This window comes from Hydra vulgaris, chromosome 13 (assembly GCF_038396675.1).
Source record: "Hydra vulgaris chromosome 13, alternate assembly HydraT2T_AEP".
NCBI classification, from domain to species: domain Eukaryota; kingdom Metazoa; phylum Cnidaria; class Hydrozoa; order Anthoathecata; family Hydridae; genus Hydra; species Hydra vulgaris.
In genome coordinates, this window is record NC_088932.1 from 32317501 (window position 1) to 32335000 (window position 17500).

At 26.9% G+C, this 17500-nt stretch overlaps 1 protein-coding gene across 3 annotated transcripts in view; it reads left to right on the plus strand.

The window, feature by feature from the left end:
• Positions 1–17500, plus strand: part of LOC100212320 (fibrillin-2) — a 125185-nt gene that overhangs the window by 55910 nt on the left and 51775 nt on the right. For all 3 annotated transcript variants that reach the window (XM_065816742.1, XM_065816741.1, XM_065816743.1), the window contains exons 13-24: positions 225–374; positions 465–1178; positions 1301–1426; positions 6785–6910; positions 7188–7340; positions 9037–9231; positions 12447–12689; positions 15311–15451; positions 15532–15585; positions 15753–15869; positions 16022–16174; positions 16347–16649. In XM_065816742.1, the coding sequence (XP_065672814.1) occupies positions 225–374; positions 465–1178; positions 1301–1426; positions 6785–6910; positions 7188–7340; positions 9037–9231; positions 12447–12689; positions 15311–15451; positions 15532–15585; positions 15753–15869; positions 16022–16174; positions 16347–16649 (2475 nt within the window). The remainder of the gene's footprint in view (positions 1–224; positions 375–464; positions 1179–1300; positions 1427–6784; positions 6911–7187; positions 7341–9036; positions 9232–12446; positions 12690–15310; positions 15452–15531; positions 15586–15752; positions 15870–16021; positions 16175–16346; positions 16650–17500) is intronic.

A 17500-nucleotide genomic window follows, 5' to 3' on the forward strand; every position in this document is an offset into this window, starting at 1 on the left:
TCACATTTCTTAAGTAACTTTTAAAAGAGAATGTATTCTAAAATTTTTTTAGGTTTTATTTTCATTGTTTTTTTTTTGTTTTTTTTATCTTTTTTAGTTGTTATAGAAACATATTCATATTTTTGTTTATCTGATTTTATAATATAATTTTTAAAGTTAGACATTTGTAATGAATTACTTGTGTAAGTTTATATTTTGTTATATATATTTTATATTATATTTAGCAATTGAAAAGTATGCAGTTTGTTATAAAAACTTTGACGATGGGAAATGTACTATACCTTCAAAAAGAGAAGTTTCTAAAAGGCAATGTTGTTGTGGAAACCCAGGAAGGGCTTTTGAATTCTGTCAACAATGTCCGGCAAAAGGAGATGGTAAACTATATGTATATATATAAAGTTAGTTATTTAGTTAAAATTTTTAATTAGTTTATTATGATATATTTTTAAGTTCATGTTTTTTAGATTCCTATAAGGAGCTGGGTTGCTCTGATGACAACATTTTTGATATTGACAGCGTTGATATAAAGTTACCTGAAGACAAGAAAGGTAATACAGGAGAAACTAATAATAACAATATTGGATTTGCCAGCACCAATACTTCCATTCCAACTAGGAACAGTAATAATGGCATTGATTCCAAAGACGTAGATGATAATCTTGTAGGCACTGGTGAGGATGGGGATGTTCAATGTGATGATATGTTTTTATCAAGTTGCAACAATGGTAGGTGTGAAAAGATGAATGGAAAGTTCAAATGCTTTTGTAAGGTCGGCTATGAGAAAAATAGAAATAATTACTGCGCTGACTTGAATGAGTGCAAGAAATATGATGGTTTATGCCATGGTGGAGCTTGTGAAAATACCCCAGGCAGCTTTAAATGTAGATGTCCTGAGGGTCATGTACAAAGTCCTGATGGTTTTGCTTGTATGGATGTAGATGAATGTGAGAACTCTAGTTCATGTATCAATGGAGTATGCAAAAATTTCCCTGGTACTTTTCAATGTCGATGCAATCAAGGTTTTGAATCAGGCTTGACAGAGAATATATGTGTTGACAGAAATGAATGCTTAACACCAGGTATTTGTCCAGGCGATAGTAAATGTTTAAATACAAATGGAAGCTACATTTGCCAGTGCAAGGAAGGTTATTATGCTCAAAGTGATACTGCTTGTGTAGGTATAAAAGAACTTCTAAATTGTTTTAGTTATTGGCTGAAAACTTTAATGATTTTTTTTTTTTTTCTACTAACTCTTTGCCTTAAATTAAAGTTCTTTAAATTAAAAATTTTTTTTTTGAAGATATTGATGAGTGTCGCACTATTAAAGAGTTGTGCATAGGTGGTCGTTGTGTAAATACAGATGGTTCATACAAATGTATTTGTCCTCCTGGTTATGAACTTTCCCAAGATGGAAAATCATGTAAAGGTATTAAAAGTCTATATACAAAATTGTACAAATAAATTGTATTGAATTTAATTCTGCTTAAAGAAAATAAAATTTGATTTTCTTCAGAGAAATAAAATATTTTCTATTGAAATATTTTTAAGAATAGTGTAAAATTCAACAATAACAAAAGCAAGTTAATTTAGTCATCAATTTATAATATGTTTTTTCAATATAAGAAGTATATAAAATATTTATCAAAATAATGTTATAATTTTAATTTTTCAGAAAGTAAAAACTGATCAAAGAATCAAAAAAAAAAAAAATCAAAAAAATCAAAAAAAAAATCATTATTTATAATAATAATAATGATTTTTTAATTGTTGAATCAGAAATCATCAGAAGTTATTTATGACTTTTAGTTTGAAAAAATAGTTTAATCAAATTGCACTGACACACAACATTAAAACTTTTTATAATAAATTATTTTCAGATAAAGCCTGATTGGCGGCTTGCCTGATTTTATGTCTGGCTTATCATTGATGAGCAAAAATTTATCATTTCAATTTTTGTGATAGATCTTTGTCTGTTAATGCAAAGAAAGAATTTTGTCAATCAAGAAGATCTTTGTCAATCAAGAAGATCTTTGTCTGTTAATGCAAGAACAACTAGTTGTTCATCTAAATGCCATGTCTTGTCATGTCATGTGTGTCTTTTTAAGCTTTTTCTAAGAGTATTCCCAAGGTCTTTATATTTCCAAGAGCAAAAAAATTTCTTCAGTTCGTATAAGTCTTTTAACATTTCCAAGTTGCATTTTAAAGCAGAGGCTGCTATTCTACTTTTTAGAAACCATGGGTCATACATATCATTTGTAAAGAAGCTGGCATTGTTTAAACTTTCCTCCATTGTTTAAACACCTAGCAGTATGCCTTCTAAATCTGGAGCATCTGGACTAGATACACCTAATGTCATTTGTAACAGAGATGTTCTTCTGTTCACAAGTTTGCTTACCTATTTAGTGTCAATCTGTAAGATTGATTTTTTGCCTTTAAACTTATCTATGATTTCATTTCTATTAAAATCATCCTGTATCTCAATACTTTTGTATCTATCTTCCATTTCTTTCAAGAGTTGATAGAGAGATGTTAAAATTTTCAATGTGTATTAAGATTATCATTAATCATCAACCATCATTAAGATTAGTTAGTATCTTGATCTCAATGATTTATATTTTATCTTATAGCTCAAGCAGCTTCAGTAAGTGTTTTAGTAGTAAACTCGTTTTTTTAGTTTTTTTAAAAAGAGAATCTTGTTCTTATTCTTTCTACAAGAAACATAATTCGACTCCAAAATATCTAAATGATTTTCAAAAACCAAATACTTAGATGTAATATCTTCTTTTTCAGAAACTTCAGATTTTTCTGAACTCTTTCTCTTCTTTTTTTTCTTCCTCTGCCTTTCCATTTTCTAATTTTCCGCTTTCTAATTTTGCTTTATCAATCTAAACAAACAAAAAAAATATGATTAAAACAAATGCTAAATGAATGAAAACCTATTCTACATGCAAAAAAATGTTAATAATTTTTTTCAAGTAGTCTTTGTCTTCCTCTGAAATCATCATCTTTCTTTCTCATCTCTGATCCTTCAGGAATGTTAGGCTTTTTTAAACCTTTTTATGATCTTTATCCTGGTTTATTAACTTATTATGGCTTATTAACTGACTGAAATCTGATCTGAATATCGTCACGATCATAGCACAATTGCCTAAGTCATTTTTTCTTGTTTTGAGAAAAGTAAAAAAAACTGAATAACTTCGGTATTTCTTTTGCTACGTCACTTTGGTTTATTTTGCATCTTATAACTTAGATGCTCTCATATATTACTTTAAAAGTGATTTGTGTATTACCGTTGAGACACAATAAGATATAGGCGATTGGTATCCTAAGAAAATGACTTATACAATAAAACAAGTTCTTATTATGATTTATGCGATTGTGATTCTAAGAAAACAATAAAAAAATTATAATAGAAAGAGTTTGTAATATGTGAATACAGCTTGTATTTGTTGTACTGCTTAATAATACATTTAATATACATTTACAAAAGAAAAAAATGATTGGTGAAAGTTTTTTTTTTGAAAAACACAATTTTTTTCATGTTAATAACAAAAATATAATTTTATAGTAACAGTAACACACAAAAACAGCTTTTATTTGATTAGTATGTAATAACATTACTGAAACATTCAATGTATTTAAGATAACTTTTCAAATTATTCAATTATTGTATTGTAAGGTAACTTTTCTAGTTGCGGTATTGAATAATTGTTAATCTCTCAATGACACTGCATTGCATCACATTCCATGTTCGTATGTCCAGAAACAAGATACTTTTGATAGATAGAGACACCTGTCTCTTTTGATAAACAATAGTAAATGTTTGATAAATGTGCATTTTTGTTTTGATAGCCACAACCTTCGCTCCATATTATAAGTTCTTTGATATTTCTGTTTGCATGAAGTATGGTTTTAAAATGTGAGTATTGCAAATATGCAAATACTTCACTTGAGACATCCCCTTTAGTTTCGTCCCATACATAACAATATCCATCTTGATTACACATGTTATACATTATGAAATTATGCACCTGTAGCTTTGTCTTGTAATACAATGCGCTTGCTTTACTCTGAGGACAAAGTAGCACTGACTGAGTGTCCATAGTCCAAACTGACACACTTTTATCCATTAATCCTCTTTCTTTGTCTTGATCTTTTTGCTTTTGAGCATCATATTTCAAAGCTAAATGAGTCTGATGTTCTTCTACAGTAATGTTTCCCATTTTTGCTGCGATACAAGTGTCACATTGGTCTTTGTGAGGCATAAAAACTGACATCTTGAGAGAGTGAAAGGTATTCTTAAAATATGTTAATCCAGCTTCTCTTCTTTCAGCAGAGGTTGCATCTGATGTATATAAGTTATATAAGTCAATTACCTTTGTGCCTGGCTCAAGAAATCTTTTTTCTTTATAGGCTTGAACCTTTCGACAATAATGAGAGTTCACACAGGGTACTTTAAGTAGCCACTCTTTTATAAATTGCGCGTCTTCATCAGACATGTTTTTATTAGGAACAGATTTTTTAATCTCTTCCATATCATCTGGACATTTACCAGTTCCAGCATTTAGCCAATCATTAATAGTTCTCTCTGGCATTCCTAAAGTGGAACAAAACATTATTTTGCACACTTGTACAACTGTTCCATTTTGAAGTCTCAATTTATACATGAAATTATGAGACCTTTTGTTATTTTCTGATTTCTTTTGTTTCTTTGAAACAGATGTTACCATGGCTCTGACAACATTTTGCCTCTCACTCCAGGATGTCATTTCCCAAAAAGATGTATAGATCAAATCTCTTTCTTCTTCTGCTACATCCCAACAGTTTCTGAGTTTTGATTTCTGGCAAAAATTTTTACCCATCTTTCTTTCTTCATTAACAACTACTCATCTGCTGGTATACTCTTCACCTTTAAGGCTCTTTGTCTTTGCTACATTTTCATTCCATGTTTCTGGTTGTGGTCTATTGCTTTTCTTTCTCTTTACTCGTTCTGCTAAAGGACCTAAACTAGAAGAGTCTAGTTCAAATGGCTGATATTTGTTTTCTCTTGAAGGTCTATCATCTATGGTTTCCTTTTTTAAATCTTCAGACATGCAATTTAAAGGTGAAACTAAATCTGTATTAACTGTATTTACAAGAACATTCTAGTAAGATTCCTGTTCAACCTCTGATGCTTGTATCAGGCATTCGATAAGGGAGGAACTTAATTCAATGTTTGTCTTTTCCCTCTGGTCTTGTTCATTGACTAATATCCCAACAGGGAGAGAGCTATCATCACATGTTTCCTCATTATCATTGGAACCTGAACATTAAAATAAGTTTTTGAATTAAATGCTTAGATTTTGAATCTCTACATACAACATTATTGAGTCATAATATAAAGTCACTACATGTTTCAAAGTGTAAGTCGATTGACTCTAGACCAAGTATTTTTCCTCTAGGCCTATCTACTACATGTAAAAGCTTTATTTTACTTTATACATTAAAACAAAAGAATATTATTATATTATTTGTTTTAATTTAAGTTAATAACACTCGAAAAATCAAGATACTATAATCATAATAGACAAACTATCGCAATTGCCTAAATCAGTTTTTCTTAAAGAGAAATCACAGCAGACACTTATTCCTTTAGTGCATGACTGTGCTTAAACTTGAGCGATTTATATTTTAAACATTAATAAACATATATGTGATAAAATATATATTTCTTATTAATCAATATTTTAAAAAATTCTTACTTTCATCCAATATTCTTCTGACTTCTGAATCACTGTAGAAAAGCGGCATGGTATGAGTAGTCATGTTGAAGAAAACAAGTCGCCTAAGTTAAAATTTAGGCAGAAATGAAAAAAATTGAAAATAAACTGCTTTCTGATTGGTTTAAGACATAGGCGATTTGCCACATTATAGAAGACTGTATAAGCTATATATTTTAACTCAAAACTCCCAAAAAATGACTTAGGCGATTGTGCTATGATTGTGACGATATGTCAAAAAGCAAATAAACTTATTCTAAAACAAATTTTTTCTTTGATCAAACTTTTGACACGCAAAGCAGATTTACGTATTTTTTCTGCATCTTGCAAATGTTTTTCCTAAAAAAATGAAAGCTGCTTTTCAGGAGTTCAAATTATAAATAATAAAAATGAAATGTTAAAATGATGAATATTATATAAATACAAAACATAAAAAAAAAATAGAAGGAAATAACCTTATGATTAATTTAATAAATAACCTTTAGATTTAATTTTGAGTTAAATAAATTAAAATTAAAGAAAACAAATTTATGTAAAAAAGTAATATTAAAAAAGTATTAGAACCTCAAACTGTTTCCTATGGAAAATATTTCCAAAATATAAAATTTATTATTATAAATATTAAATATTTTCCAAAAATTTTCTTTGGTAGACATTGATGATGTATTTCAGGAGGTAAGGCTTTCTACTTGGATTGATAGAATAATTTTTTTTGAATCTTGTCCTTTTTAGTCAAAATTTTATTAATCTGGAAAAATAAAACTAGTTTATATTTATACAATGTAGGATTGAATGTGGAAGTGAATTTGGGCAGTGAATTAGATAGTAAAACAGAATTAGGCAGTAAAATAGAATTAGGCAGTGACTAATTATGTGATGCATTCAATAAAGAAACAAAAGACGATAGTTTTAGTATTTAATAAATTTCATTCAAAAAAGAATAATTTTATAAATGATTAATATTAAACATTTTATTTTTAAAATTATTTTGAGAAAAATGTTAAAAATTTATATTTACTTGTTAGATTATGATGAATGCAAGAATATGCCTGATATTTGTTATGGTGGTGAGTGTATTAATGGCCCTGGAAGTTATCGATGTAGTTGTAACTTTGGCTTCAGAGTAACAGAATCAGGAACATCTTGCGTTGGTATACTTTTTTATTAATAGTTTGTAATTATCTTTCAAATACAAATACCACCTCCATATCTGTGGTTTCATAACCTTAGAGGTTTTGTAACCATCGAGATGGTAGTGATCACTGTTTATTTGTTATATAATATATCATCATAAAGTTATGCTATAGTAAGTTATGCTAAGTGATGCTTAAGTTATATAGTATTCAAATTTGTTAAAATAAATTTTAAAATATAAGATGATAAGAATATACCTAGTCTTAACAAGTTTTTTTTTTTTTTTTTAAATAGAAACTCGCAGTGACAAGTGTTATGCAAGCTTTAATGGACTTCAATGTTCAAAACCTCTTTTAACTGAACTTTCTAGAGTGAAATGTTGCTGTGGCATGGAAAATACTGGAATTAGGGCTTGGGGAGCAGGTTGTGAATCATGCCCCAAAAGAGGTAAACAAAAATTAACAAACCTTTAGTATTATGACAGTTTCTATAAGAATAACATTTTACTATTAGTTTTAATGTTATTTATAACTTTTTAAATTAATAAACTAAATAAATATATGTATACAAATTTATTAAATTGTATTAAATTGATTAAGATGTTCCCTTCTGTTGTATTATATGGATTAAGATGTTTTCTTCTGTTGTATTATATTGATTAAGATATTCCCTTCTGCTGTATTATATTGATTAAGAAGTTCCCTTCAAAACTGTAAAAGATTGTTTAATTTATATCCTTTTGTTTGATGTTTACATTACATTAAACCTTGCTAAGATAAGTTTACTGCCTGTATGGTAAATGTTTACATTCAAAATTCTTACAAAATTGTTAATGTTCAGAATATTCATTTTGATTGATTTTTTGATTTTTTTTATCAACTTGATGTATATTAAGAACTTTTCTTTGAACTGCTAAAAAAATCTCTAACTAATTTAACTGCACAGTGATTTAGAAACACTTAAAATTTGGCCAAAATACAGTTTTTTGAGTAGCGCAATTTAAATAATGTTACTAGCTAACTATTTTCTACAGTTTCTTATGATTTTAACGGTATAAAAAGTAAGTACTGGAATAAAAGATTAAAACGTTAATTTATGTTTGAAAGTGACCAAATACAGCTTTTTTTTGTCATTAAAATTTTATCATTTTTAAATCTTGATTTTCTCCCTAAATACAAAACCTTTCAATTTAATTTTCTATATATACAAAGATAATAGATAACTTTATCTTAAATTATGAAAATATTTGAAATATGTATTTATACGCGTTGTAAGAAATGCATTTAAAAAATGCAATTGTCACGAGTTTAAACTGATTTTTATAGTGCTAGGACTTTTTACCTTAGATTCCTTCGCCAAGCTGATTCTTATTTTACAGAGAGTTTGTATCCTTCTATAAGAAACTTTAAGAAAAGTTAGCTGCCCCAACTTGCTTCATTTCGAAGTAATGTGGTTTTAAAAAGCTCATTTTATAAAAAAATTAGCGACATAAAAGCTAAAACGACGTAAATTACCTTTAACTTTTATGTTTTAAGAGTTTTTCCTGACATTTCTAAACAAAACTTTTTAATGTGAATATATATATATATATATATATATATATATATATATATATATATATATATATATATATATATATATGTATATATATATATATATATATATATATATACACACACTTAGAATATAAATTGTGATTATTTAATAAGTTTTTTTTACATAACAATTTTAAAACAAAAATTAATTTAAAAATCTTTTTTTAGAAATCTCTTTTTAGAAAAAACTGATTTAAATCCTATTTATTAATAAGAAATTAAATCCTTAATCCTTATTAATAAGAAATTAAATCCTATTTCACAATTGCTTTTTTTACAATTAAAATGTAATGTTTTCTAAGTAAATGATATGAACAATAAACAATACCAAAAGACAACTTAAATATTCCGTTATTTAACAGTTTAAGCACAATTAAAAAGTTTTTGCACAAAAAGATGCATACAGTGTGACAAAGAGGAAACCTATTTAAAGTTATATTACTAATAGTATTTTGGCTGATTTTTTAGTTTTTATGTTAAAATAAAGTGATTTTAATTTTTTTAATTATACTTTTTTTTCTGTATGTAATGAGTTATACTTTTTTAAGGATCTTCTCGATATGAAAAACTATGCATTCATGGACCAGGTTTGGATGATACTGGCAAAGATATTGATGAATGTAGTATTAATGCTGGGCTTTCCAAAGGAATTTGTGAACATGGAAGTTGTGTTAACCTTTTTAAAGATTATCAATGTATCTGCGATAAGGGGTTCACAAATATCACAAATAAAGCTTGTCAAGGTTAATTATTTTCTATGTATTTATTTTATATTTAAAGTTATGTGGTTTACCTATAGCACTGGCCTTTGTTATAGAGAGAGTTAAGTTGCTCTTATTTTTTGATTATATTTTTTGTTTACAAAATATATTTCATTTAAACAAAAAATAGTAATGATTGAAATAAACCTAATTTAACCGTTTCAGCCCTACATATTTTGTATTGGTAAAAAAAAAATTATAAATTGCATAAAATGTGCATAAAAATATGTAGAATATATACTACTTAGGATATATTATTTAGCAATAAATTTCTATAAATAAATGTAAACTACTAAAGTAAGAAAATAACTATTAAAACTTGTAACTCAAGTTAAAAATACACGCTGACAAAGCTGAAAAATGGTAATGGTTCCAAATAGAACCACTGGGTCTGAAAAAGTATTTATATAGTACTTACATACAGTTATGTTTAGTTCGGTTAAGAAGATTTTGATTTATTATAAGTATTAAAAATAAATGGACTGTAATGGAACAAACTATAATGTTAGAAAACAAAAATTTTATTATATTAAAAATTTTTTTTAATTAAAACATAATTAGTTTTAAATGTTTCATGAAAGCTGAATACCTTGAAATAAACATAAAAAGAATAGATGATGTTTATTGTTTTAAAATTATATAAAATTTTTTCAATTGAAATGTTTTCAAAAAACTCTGATTTCATGATAATAACCCAAAACAATTCAAAATACTTCATTAATTTTCATTTTTTTAAATATTTTATGAATTTTTATTTTTTCAAATATTTTATTAACTTGAGACTTTAAGGTTTTCTCAAGTGAATGTATTGACATAGACTTAAAGGACAGACACAATATTTATTGTTTATATTATATATAACAGCTTCTAAGTTTGGATGGAAGAAGTCAAGATGAGCATATAAATAGCGCAGTTTAAATAACATTCTGAAGCCCAAATTCTGATAGTTGTCAAGTAATTCATCAAAATCAGTTCCTTTTTTTTTTTAGTTTTATTGTTCTTTAGAAAATTGAAAACAACATGCTTGAATGCAACCCAAGTTTTTTTTCTTTTTCTGGCATGTTATTTTGAAAAAGTTCTGATGCAAATATCTGTTTTAGATGTGGTCCAATAAACACACCATGAAAAAATCTGGCATCTGATAGTTAAAGAAACATTGATCTGACCTCTTTAAATGTACCTCTGCTGTAATTCAGTGTCTTAACAAATTGTTTGATCAAGACCTATTTTATTTAGAGTAGATAGTTTTCAGACAGGCAATTTTTTCCACAGGTACCTAAGCAAAATTCTTTATTTTAAAGAGCTCTATTAACATAGTCTTTTTTTAAATTTACACTGTGTCCAACAGGTATTGAAGAATGTGCCTGACTGGTATTCAAGGATGTGTCCAACTGGTATTGAAGAATGCATCTAACTGTAATGAAAGAATATGTTTAATTTCTATTGTTAAGTAGTACAGCTTTTAAATTCTTTTTAGAGTTGTCAATAAATAGTTACCATTATTATTACCATATGAGGTACCAAATGCGGTAAGAAAAATGCTGTAGTGACCTCATAAGCAAGAAGTTCCGAGTTCTATCCCCTACCACGTCCCTGGTAGAACTGTGCTCAACCTGTTTCTCTGTGCAGTGGCCTTGTTAATCAAGGCTCATGTTTTGGAGTTGTAGAGTTGAAAGAAGGTTGTAACCACAATTAAAAGTAGCCTCCCCGACTGTAGTAATCTTCATGGCCTTGGGAGATAAATTAAAACTAAAAAAAATCACATGTAACAGAAGCAAAGAAAATTTGTGACTGTATAATACTGAACAAAGGATGTATATCTCATTTGATACTTGTTTTTTTTTACAGTTAGTTCCATTGTTCCACTTGTTATTTGTTATTTGTTCTTTGTTATTTGTTATTGATTCTATTCTTTAATTAAGTTCTGTGCCAGCTTTTAGAAGATTTAAATCTAGCTAGATTAATAAATTCAATCAACTAGATTATCAAATTCAATCAACAAGATAATTATATTAGATTATCATTATATTATATTAGATTTATCAGATTATTATACTAGATGAATTTTTACAACTTAATTATGTAATGTCTAGAAAGTTATGTTAAGTCTAGAAAGTTAAGCAATGTCTAGAAAATTATGCAATGTCTAGAAAATTATGTTAAGTCTAGAAAGTTATGCTGTCTAGAAAGTTATACAATGTCTAGAAAATTATGCAATGTCTAGAAAGTTATGAAATGTCTAGAAAATTATGCAATGTCTAAAAAATTATGCCATTCTAGAAAATTATGCAATGTCTAGAAAATTATGCAATATCTAGAAAATTTTGCAATGTCTATAAGCCATTATAACTAGTAGTTTAATAGTTTTTTAGTTTCCTTAAAATAAAATTTAATCACATAATAATCATAACAAAGAAAAAAATTTGTTCATTTAACCAAAGTAAAAAATTTATTCATTCAACCAAACTAAAAAATTTATTCACTTAATCAAACTAAAAAATTTATTCATTCAACCATTCAAATTTATTTACTCAACCAAACTAAACTCCTAAAGCAATATAAAAATAATGTCACCATTAAAATTGCCAAAATGGTATGTTTTATTACTTTTTATTTAAAAAAAAACTTGAATTTTAAAAGTTTTCAAAATACAAGAATTGAAATTAAAAAAAAAATACATTAGGTTTGGTTAAAATTGAAGTTTAATAAAAGCCTGGTTTAAATTGGGGTTGTGATAAAATCCCATATCAAATTGATAATTTAATAAAAGTTCTGATTAAGTTTGAGAATTAGCAAAACTTAAATTAGAGGTTTAATAATAATTCTAATTGAATTTGAGATATTTCGAAAACTTCAAAAGTTTGTTCTGTTCGAAGATTTCCAAAAAAATTGCAATGTTTAAAATTCACAAAAAAAGATTTAGACAACCATTATACATATATCTACAGTCTTCAGTCTACTACTATATATCTATTAAACAATATGTTATTCATTCATCCTATTTATTTTAAGTCTACTACTATATATCCATTAAACTATTGAATTTTTTATACAACAGTTTTCTTTTAATAAATTTTACTTTTTATGGATAATAAATAGTAAGATGAATTTAAAAAAGTTAAGATTTGTTAGTTAATATTTGCCATGACCTTAAACAAATTTAATTCAATTACAATGATGTATGCTAAATTTTGTAGATATTGATGAATGTTTGGAAGCAGGAATGTGTGAAGGTGGAAAATGTACAAATACATTGGGTAGTTTTATATGTGAATGTCCTAAAGGATATCAGTTTATAAAAGAATCAAGAATATGCAAAGATGAAGATGAGTGCTTGACAAACCCATGTGTTGGTGGAAAATGCATAAACACAGGAGGGTCTTTTTATTGTGAGTGTCCTCCAGGTAGTTACTATGACGAGAAGAGAAAGTTCTGTAAAGGTAAAATAATTATTGTATTAACAGAATATTTTTCAAGTTTAATAATATAGTTGAATAAGTAAGAAATCTATTTATAGTTACTATAATTTATAAAATACAGAACAATGAAATAAATTAAGTATGGGGTCTTTGATAAATGTGCGTTCTACATAATCTCCTGGATCAAGATAGGAATAGAAGCTTTTATTCCTTCTCATTGGTTCCAAGTCAAACCTCATTCTGCTTTATGGTTTTTGCCTTCTTGTGCAGCTGCTATATCTAATTGTAATCATTTTTCCATTTTTTTCAAAAGAACAACTCTCTTAAGATTAAACAGCTATTTATTGTTGCAAGAAATCAATGTAAAAAGGTGCTCAGTTATGCTATTCTCCATTATTCCCAGTTTACCAAATCTTGTAACTTATTTCAGATTCCTTTTGAAAATCTTTAACACCGTCATTAACAATTGTAGGTCTAACATTCCATCTCTAATTCATAGGGTTGATCTTATTATCTCTCCTAAAGATAAAGCTAAGCTATTAGCAAAAGGATAAGGCTAAACTATTTGCAAAGAACTTTTTTTTAATTGGACTCTTGAATCTTATGGCCATTCTCTTCCTTCCATTCCAGTTAAAGAGGTCAACCCATTGTTAGAAATTCAAATCACTCCAGGTTCAATTGCAAAAGTCATATCTCAATTAAACTTCTCTTCTGCTTGTGGTCCAAACAACATTCCTGTCATAGTCTTACGAAATTGTTCTGCAAAACTCTCTTTAATTTTCTCTAAACTTTTAATAAGTGCTTAAATGAATCTTGTTTTCTTACCTGCTGGAAAATGGCAGCTGTAGTTCTAATTTTTAAAAACTCTGCAGAACATTTTGACCCCTCCAACTATTGTACCATCAGTCGTCTTTCTGTTAACAAGGTCTTTGAGTCTTTGATCAACAAATTTCTAACATCCCATCTTAAGTCAAATAACTTATTGTTAGACTATCAACACAGTTTTTGATCTTCTTGCTTAATGGTTGACTTTTTAAGTGCTGTGACTAAAAGATTTTATTGTGCATTAGATAAAGGCAGCACGGCTAGGGCTATTGCTCTTGATGTATCTAAAGCTTTCGATAAAGTTTGGCCTTCTGGTTGATAAAGTTTGGCATTCTGGTCTTCTCCATAAGCTTGCTTTATATGGTGTATCTAGGAAGATTTTTGAGATTATTAAATCATTTCTTTCTAACTGCTTTATCAAAGTCATCCTTGAAGGCCAACATTTTTTTTTATTTCCAGTAAATTCTGGGGTACTCCGAGGTTCTATCCTTGGTCCTGTTTTGTTTTTTATCTACATCAATAATCTTCCTGACAATCTTACATCTAGAGTGTCTCTATTTGCTGATGACTCAACTTTATACTCCTGTCTTGACAAAGTTTTTTCTTTTCGATCATTAGTACAGACAGCGGATCTTAAATCTGATCTCACTTCTGTAACAGATTAGGGCTTGCAGCGGTTTGTGAATTTTAACTTCAAACAAAACTCAAGTACTTACAGCAAAAATCGCAATAGTGTCACATTCCTATATTAATGAGTAGCAACCCTCTCACTGAGTCCTCTTCTTTACGGCTTCTTGGATTATTGGTCACTTCTGACTAATCATGAAAACCATATATACTATCGACTGCAAAGTTAGCATCTGCTAAAGTTGTTTCTCTTTATCATGCTCGCCATTTTTTTACTCCTGATTTCATTCTTTACCTATACAAATCTCTTATTCGTCCCTGTATGGAATACTGTTGTCATATTTGTGCTAGTTCTACTAATGATGCTCTTTCTCGGCTAGACAAAGTTCAATAATATCATGGTCGCTACCCAAAAGAGCTAACACCTCTAGTTTTATCAATCGAAACTCATTATTACATGACTCGCCATTCAGTAACGTCTCATCCTTTTACTGTATCTGTCCCAGCATGCTCTTTGGAACCCTCTCTCATCTTCAAGTTTCAAACTGAGGGTTTGGGTAAAAAAGGTTTGGGCCAGGAATGCTTTCTTTTATTACTTTTAATAATATGTCTTAGCATTTAATCCAATTATTGTGAGTTTCACTTTTCCAGAACTTAAAAACTTACTCTTTATAAAAATAAGACATTTGTCTTATTTATGTTACATCAATTAGTTGTGAAGTTGTTAAATTTTCATAATAAAATATTAAAAAAATGAGCTAAGATGAAAAAGTGATTTAATTATGCATTATTTTAATTATTTATAAATTATGTATTATTTTAATTATTTAAATTAATTTAAATTAATTTAAATTATGCATTTTGTTTAGTATGTACAATAAAAGAAAAAAATATAACAATACAATACTTTGTACAATACAATACTTTGTTATTTATTTAGTAAAAAAATACACCTTTTGCTATTATAACATTTTCACAATATCTTTTGATCTTTTTTTGATATTAATAATTTATTTTATTATTCTCATGTAAATATTCATTTACATGAGAATAATAATTTGGATTTCTCTCAATTTATACTAAAAGAGCAAAAAAAGTTTGTTTCAACATCTTTACTGATTATTGCTACAATAGTGAGTAGTATGTTATGTCCGCATGCCCCTGTTTGTAGAATCAAAATGTATATTTAGACAACCGTGAAGGAAACTGCTATACATACAATGAAATAGAGAAAAAATGTGGAAAAAAAATTGCTTCTTTTCTTTCAAAATCTGAATGTTGCAATGGACTAGGTTCTGCATGGGGCAGTGATTGTGAGAAATGTGACTCAGGTAAGTTATTTTTATCATTAGATGTTTTAATAAAATTAAACTTTTTTATTTTTAACCTTTCTTTGTATTTTTATTTTTAGACTCTAGTTATGGTTGCAAGAGGGGTTACAAACGTGTTGGCGCTCAATGTTTAGGTAATACTGTTTACTTTTTTCTTTAAAATTTTTTTTTTTAGTTATAAAATTAAGTCTAAAAAATTCATTGTGTTTCAAATACATACAAAATAACATCTATATGTCTATATTTCAAATTATGTATATATTAAAAAAAAATGTTATAAAAATTAAAAAGCATCATTTAGATATTAACGAATGCAAATTTTCAAGTGCATGTCAAAATGGGCGATGTATAAATACTGATGGAAGTTTTCAATGCATTTGTCCAACAGGTTACAAACTTGAAGGAAATTCATGTGAAGGTATTCTTTGTGATAATACTTTTTTTTTTTTACGTTTTTAATGAAAATATGATTGTAAAGTCATTACTCAAATTACAAAATCATTAATACTTTTGATTTAAAAAATCATTATTTAAAGTGTTTCTTGTTAATAATTTTGATTTAACTTTTAGATATTAGAACTGGTATTTGTTATCGTAACATTCTAAATAATCAGTGTGGGATGGCATTAGGAGACTTAAAATTTAAGAAATCTAACTGTTGTTGTTCTGCTTTTGCACGTGCTTGGGGAAATCCTTGTGAAGTCTGTCCAATTAAAAATACATGTAAAATAAAATTTTATCAATAATATATATATATAAATATATATACATATATATATATATATATATATATATATATATATAAATATATATATATATATATATATATATATATATATATATATATATATATATATATATATATATATATATATATATACATACATTTGTTTAGTGGAGCACAAAGAGCTTTGTCCAAGTGGTGAAGGTTTTAATGAAATTGGAGAAGACTTAAATGAGTGTAGTATTCCTGACATTTGTCAAAACGGTAAATGCATTAATAACCATGGTTCATATCGATGCTTATGTAACTCAGGATTTGATGTTGATGCTACTGGATCAATTTGTGTTGATGTAAATGAATGTGTGATTTCTAAAACCATATGTGGACCTGGAAAATGTGTTAATACAATTGGATCATTTCGATGCAGTTGTTATGAAGGTTATCGAAATGACTTAATGTTAGAAAAATGCATAGGTTTGGTTTTACTTTATAAAGATTTCTTTACATATATATATATATATATATATATATATATATATATATATATATATATATATATATATATATATATATATATATATATATATATATGTGTGTGTGTGTGTGTGTGTGTGTGTGTGTGTGATATATATATATGTATATATATATATTATACTTAGGTTTTAGAAGTCTGGTCGTTTTGCAAACAAATGTTTACAACTATTCTAAACATTAATTAATTGCAGCTATAATTATAATTATTTTCTTTGTTATATTTTCAACCAAGGCCTTCTAGAATAGAATAATTTTTATAAGGCTTTGGTTAAATTTTTGATAAAAAATGTAAAGTAATAAAAAAATACAATGATTTTACATTTTTTGATAAAAAATGTAAAATCATTGTGTTGATTGATCATTAGAGTTATTATATATACTAATGAACAAAATGTTTCTCTTAAATTAAACTTCCGTCTATAATTATTTATAATAAATCACTATATATTTATATGTCAACATTAATTTAAAAAATGTCAGCCTTGTTCAACTAATATATTTAAATAGAAACAAAGTTGATAAGAAAAATAAAATAAACTAAGTGGCCTGCCAGTAAATCCGGCACTGTATATATAAATTAGTAGAAAATCACTTTTTTCATTATATATATATATATATATATATATATATATATATATATATATATATATATATATATATATATATATATATATATATATATATATATACATACATATAAAATATAAAAAATATTTGACACTTGATTCCAAATCTTATACTTTTAAATTGGCATCAGGTTAGCACATATTTTTTAGTAGTAAAGGGAAAAA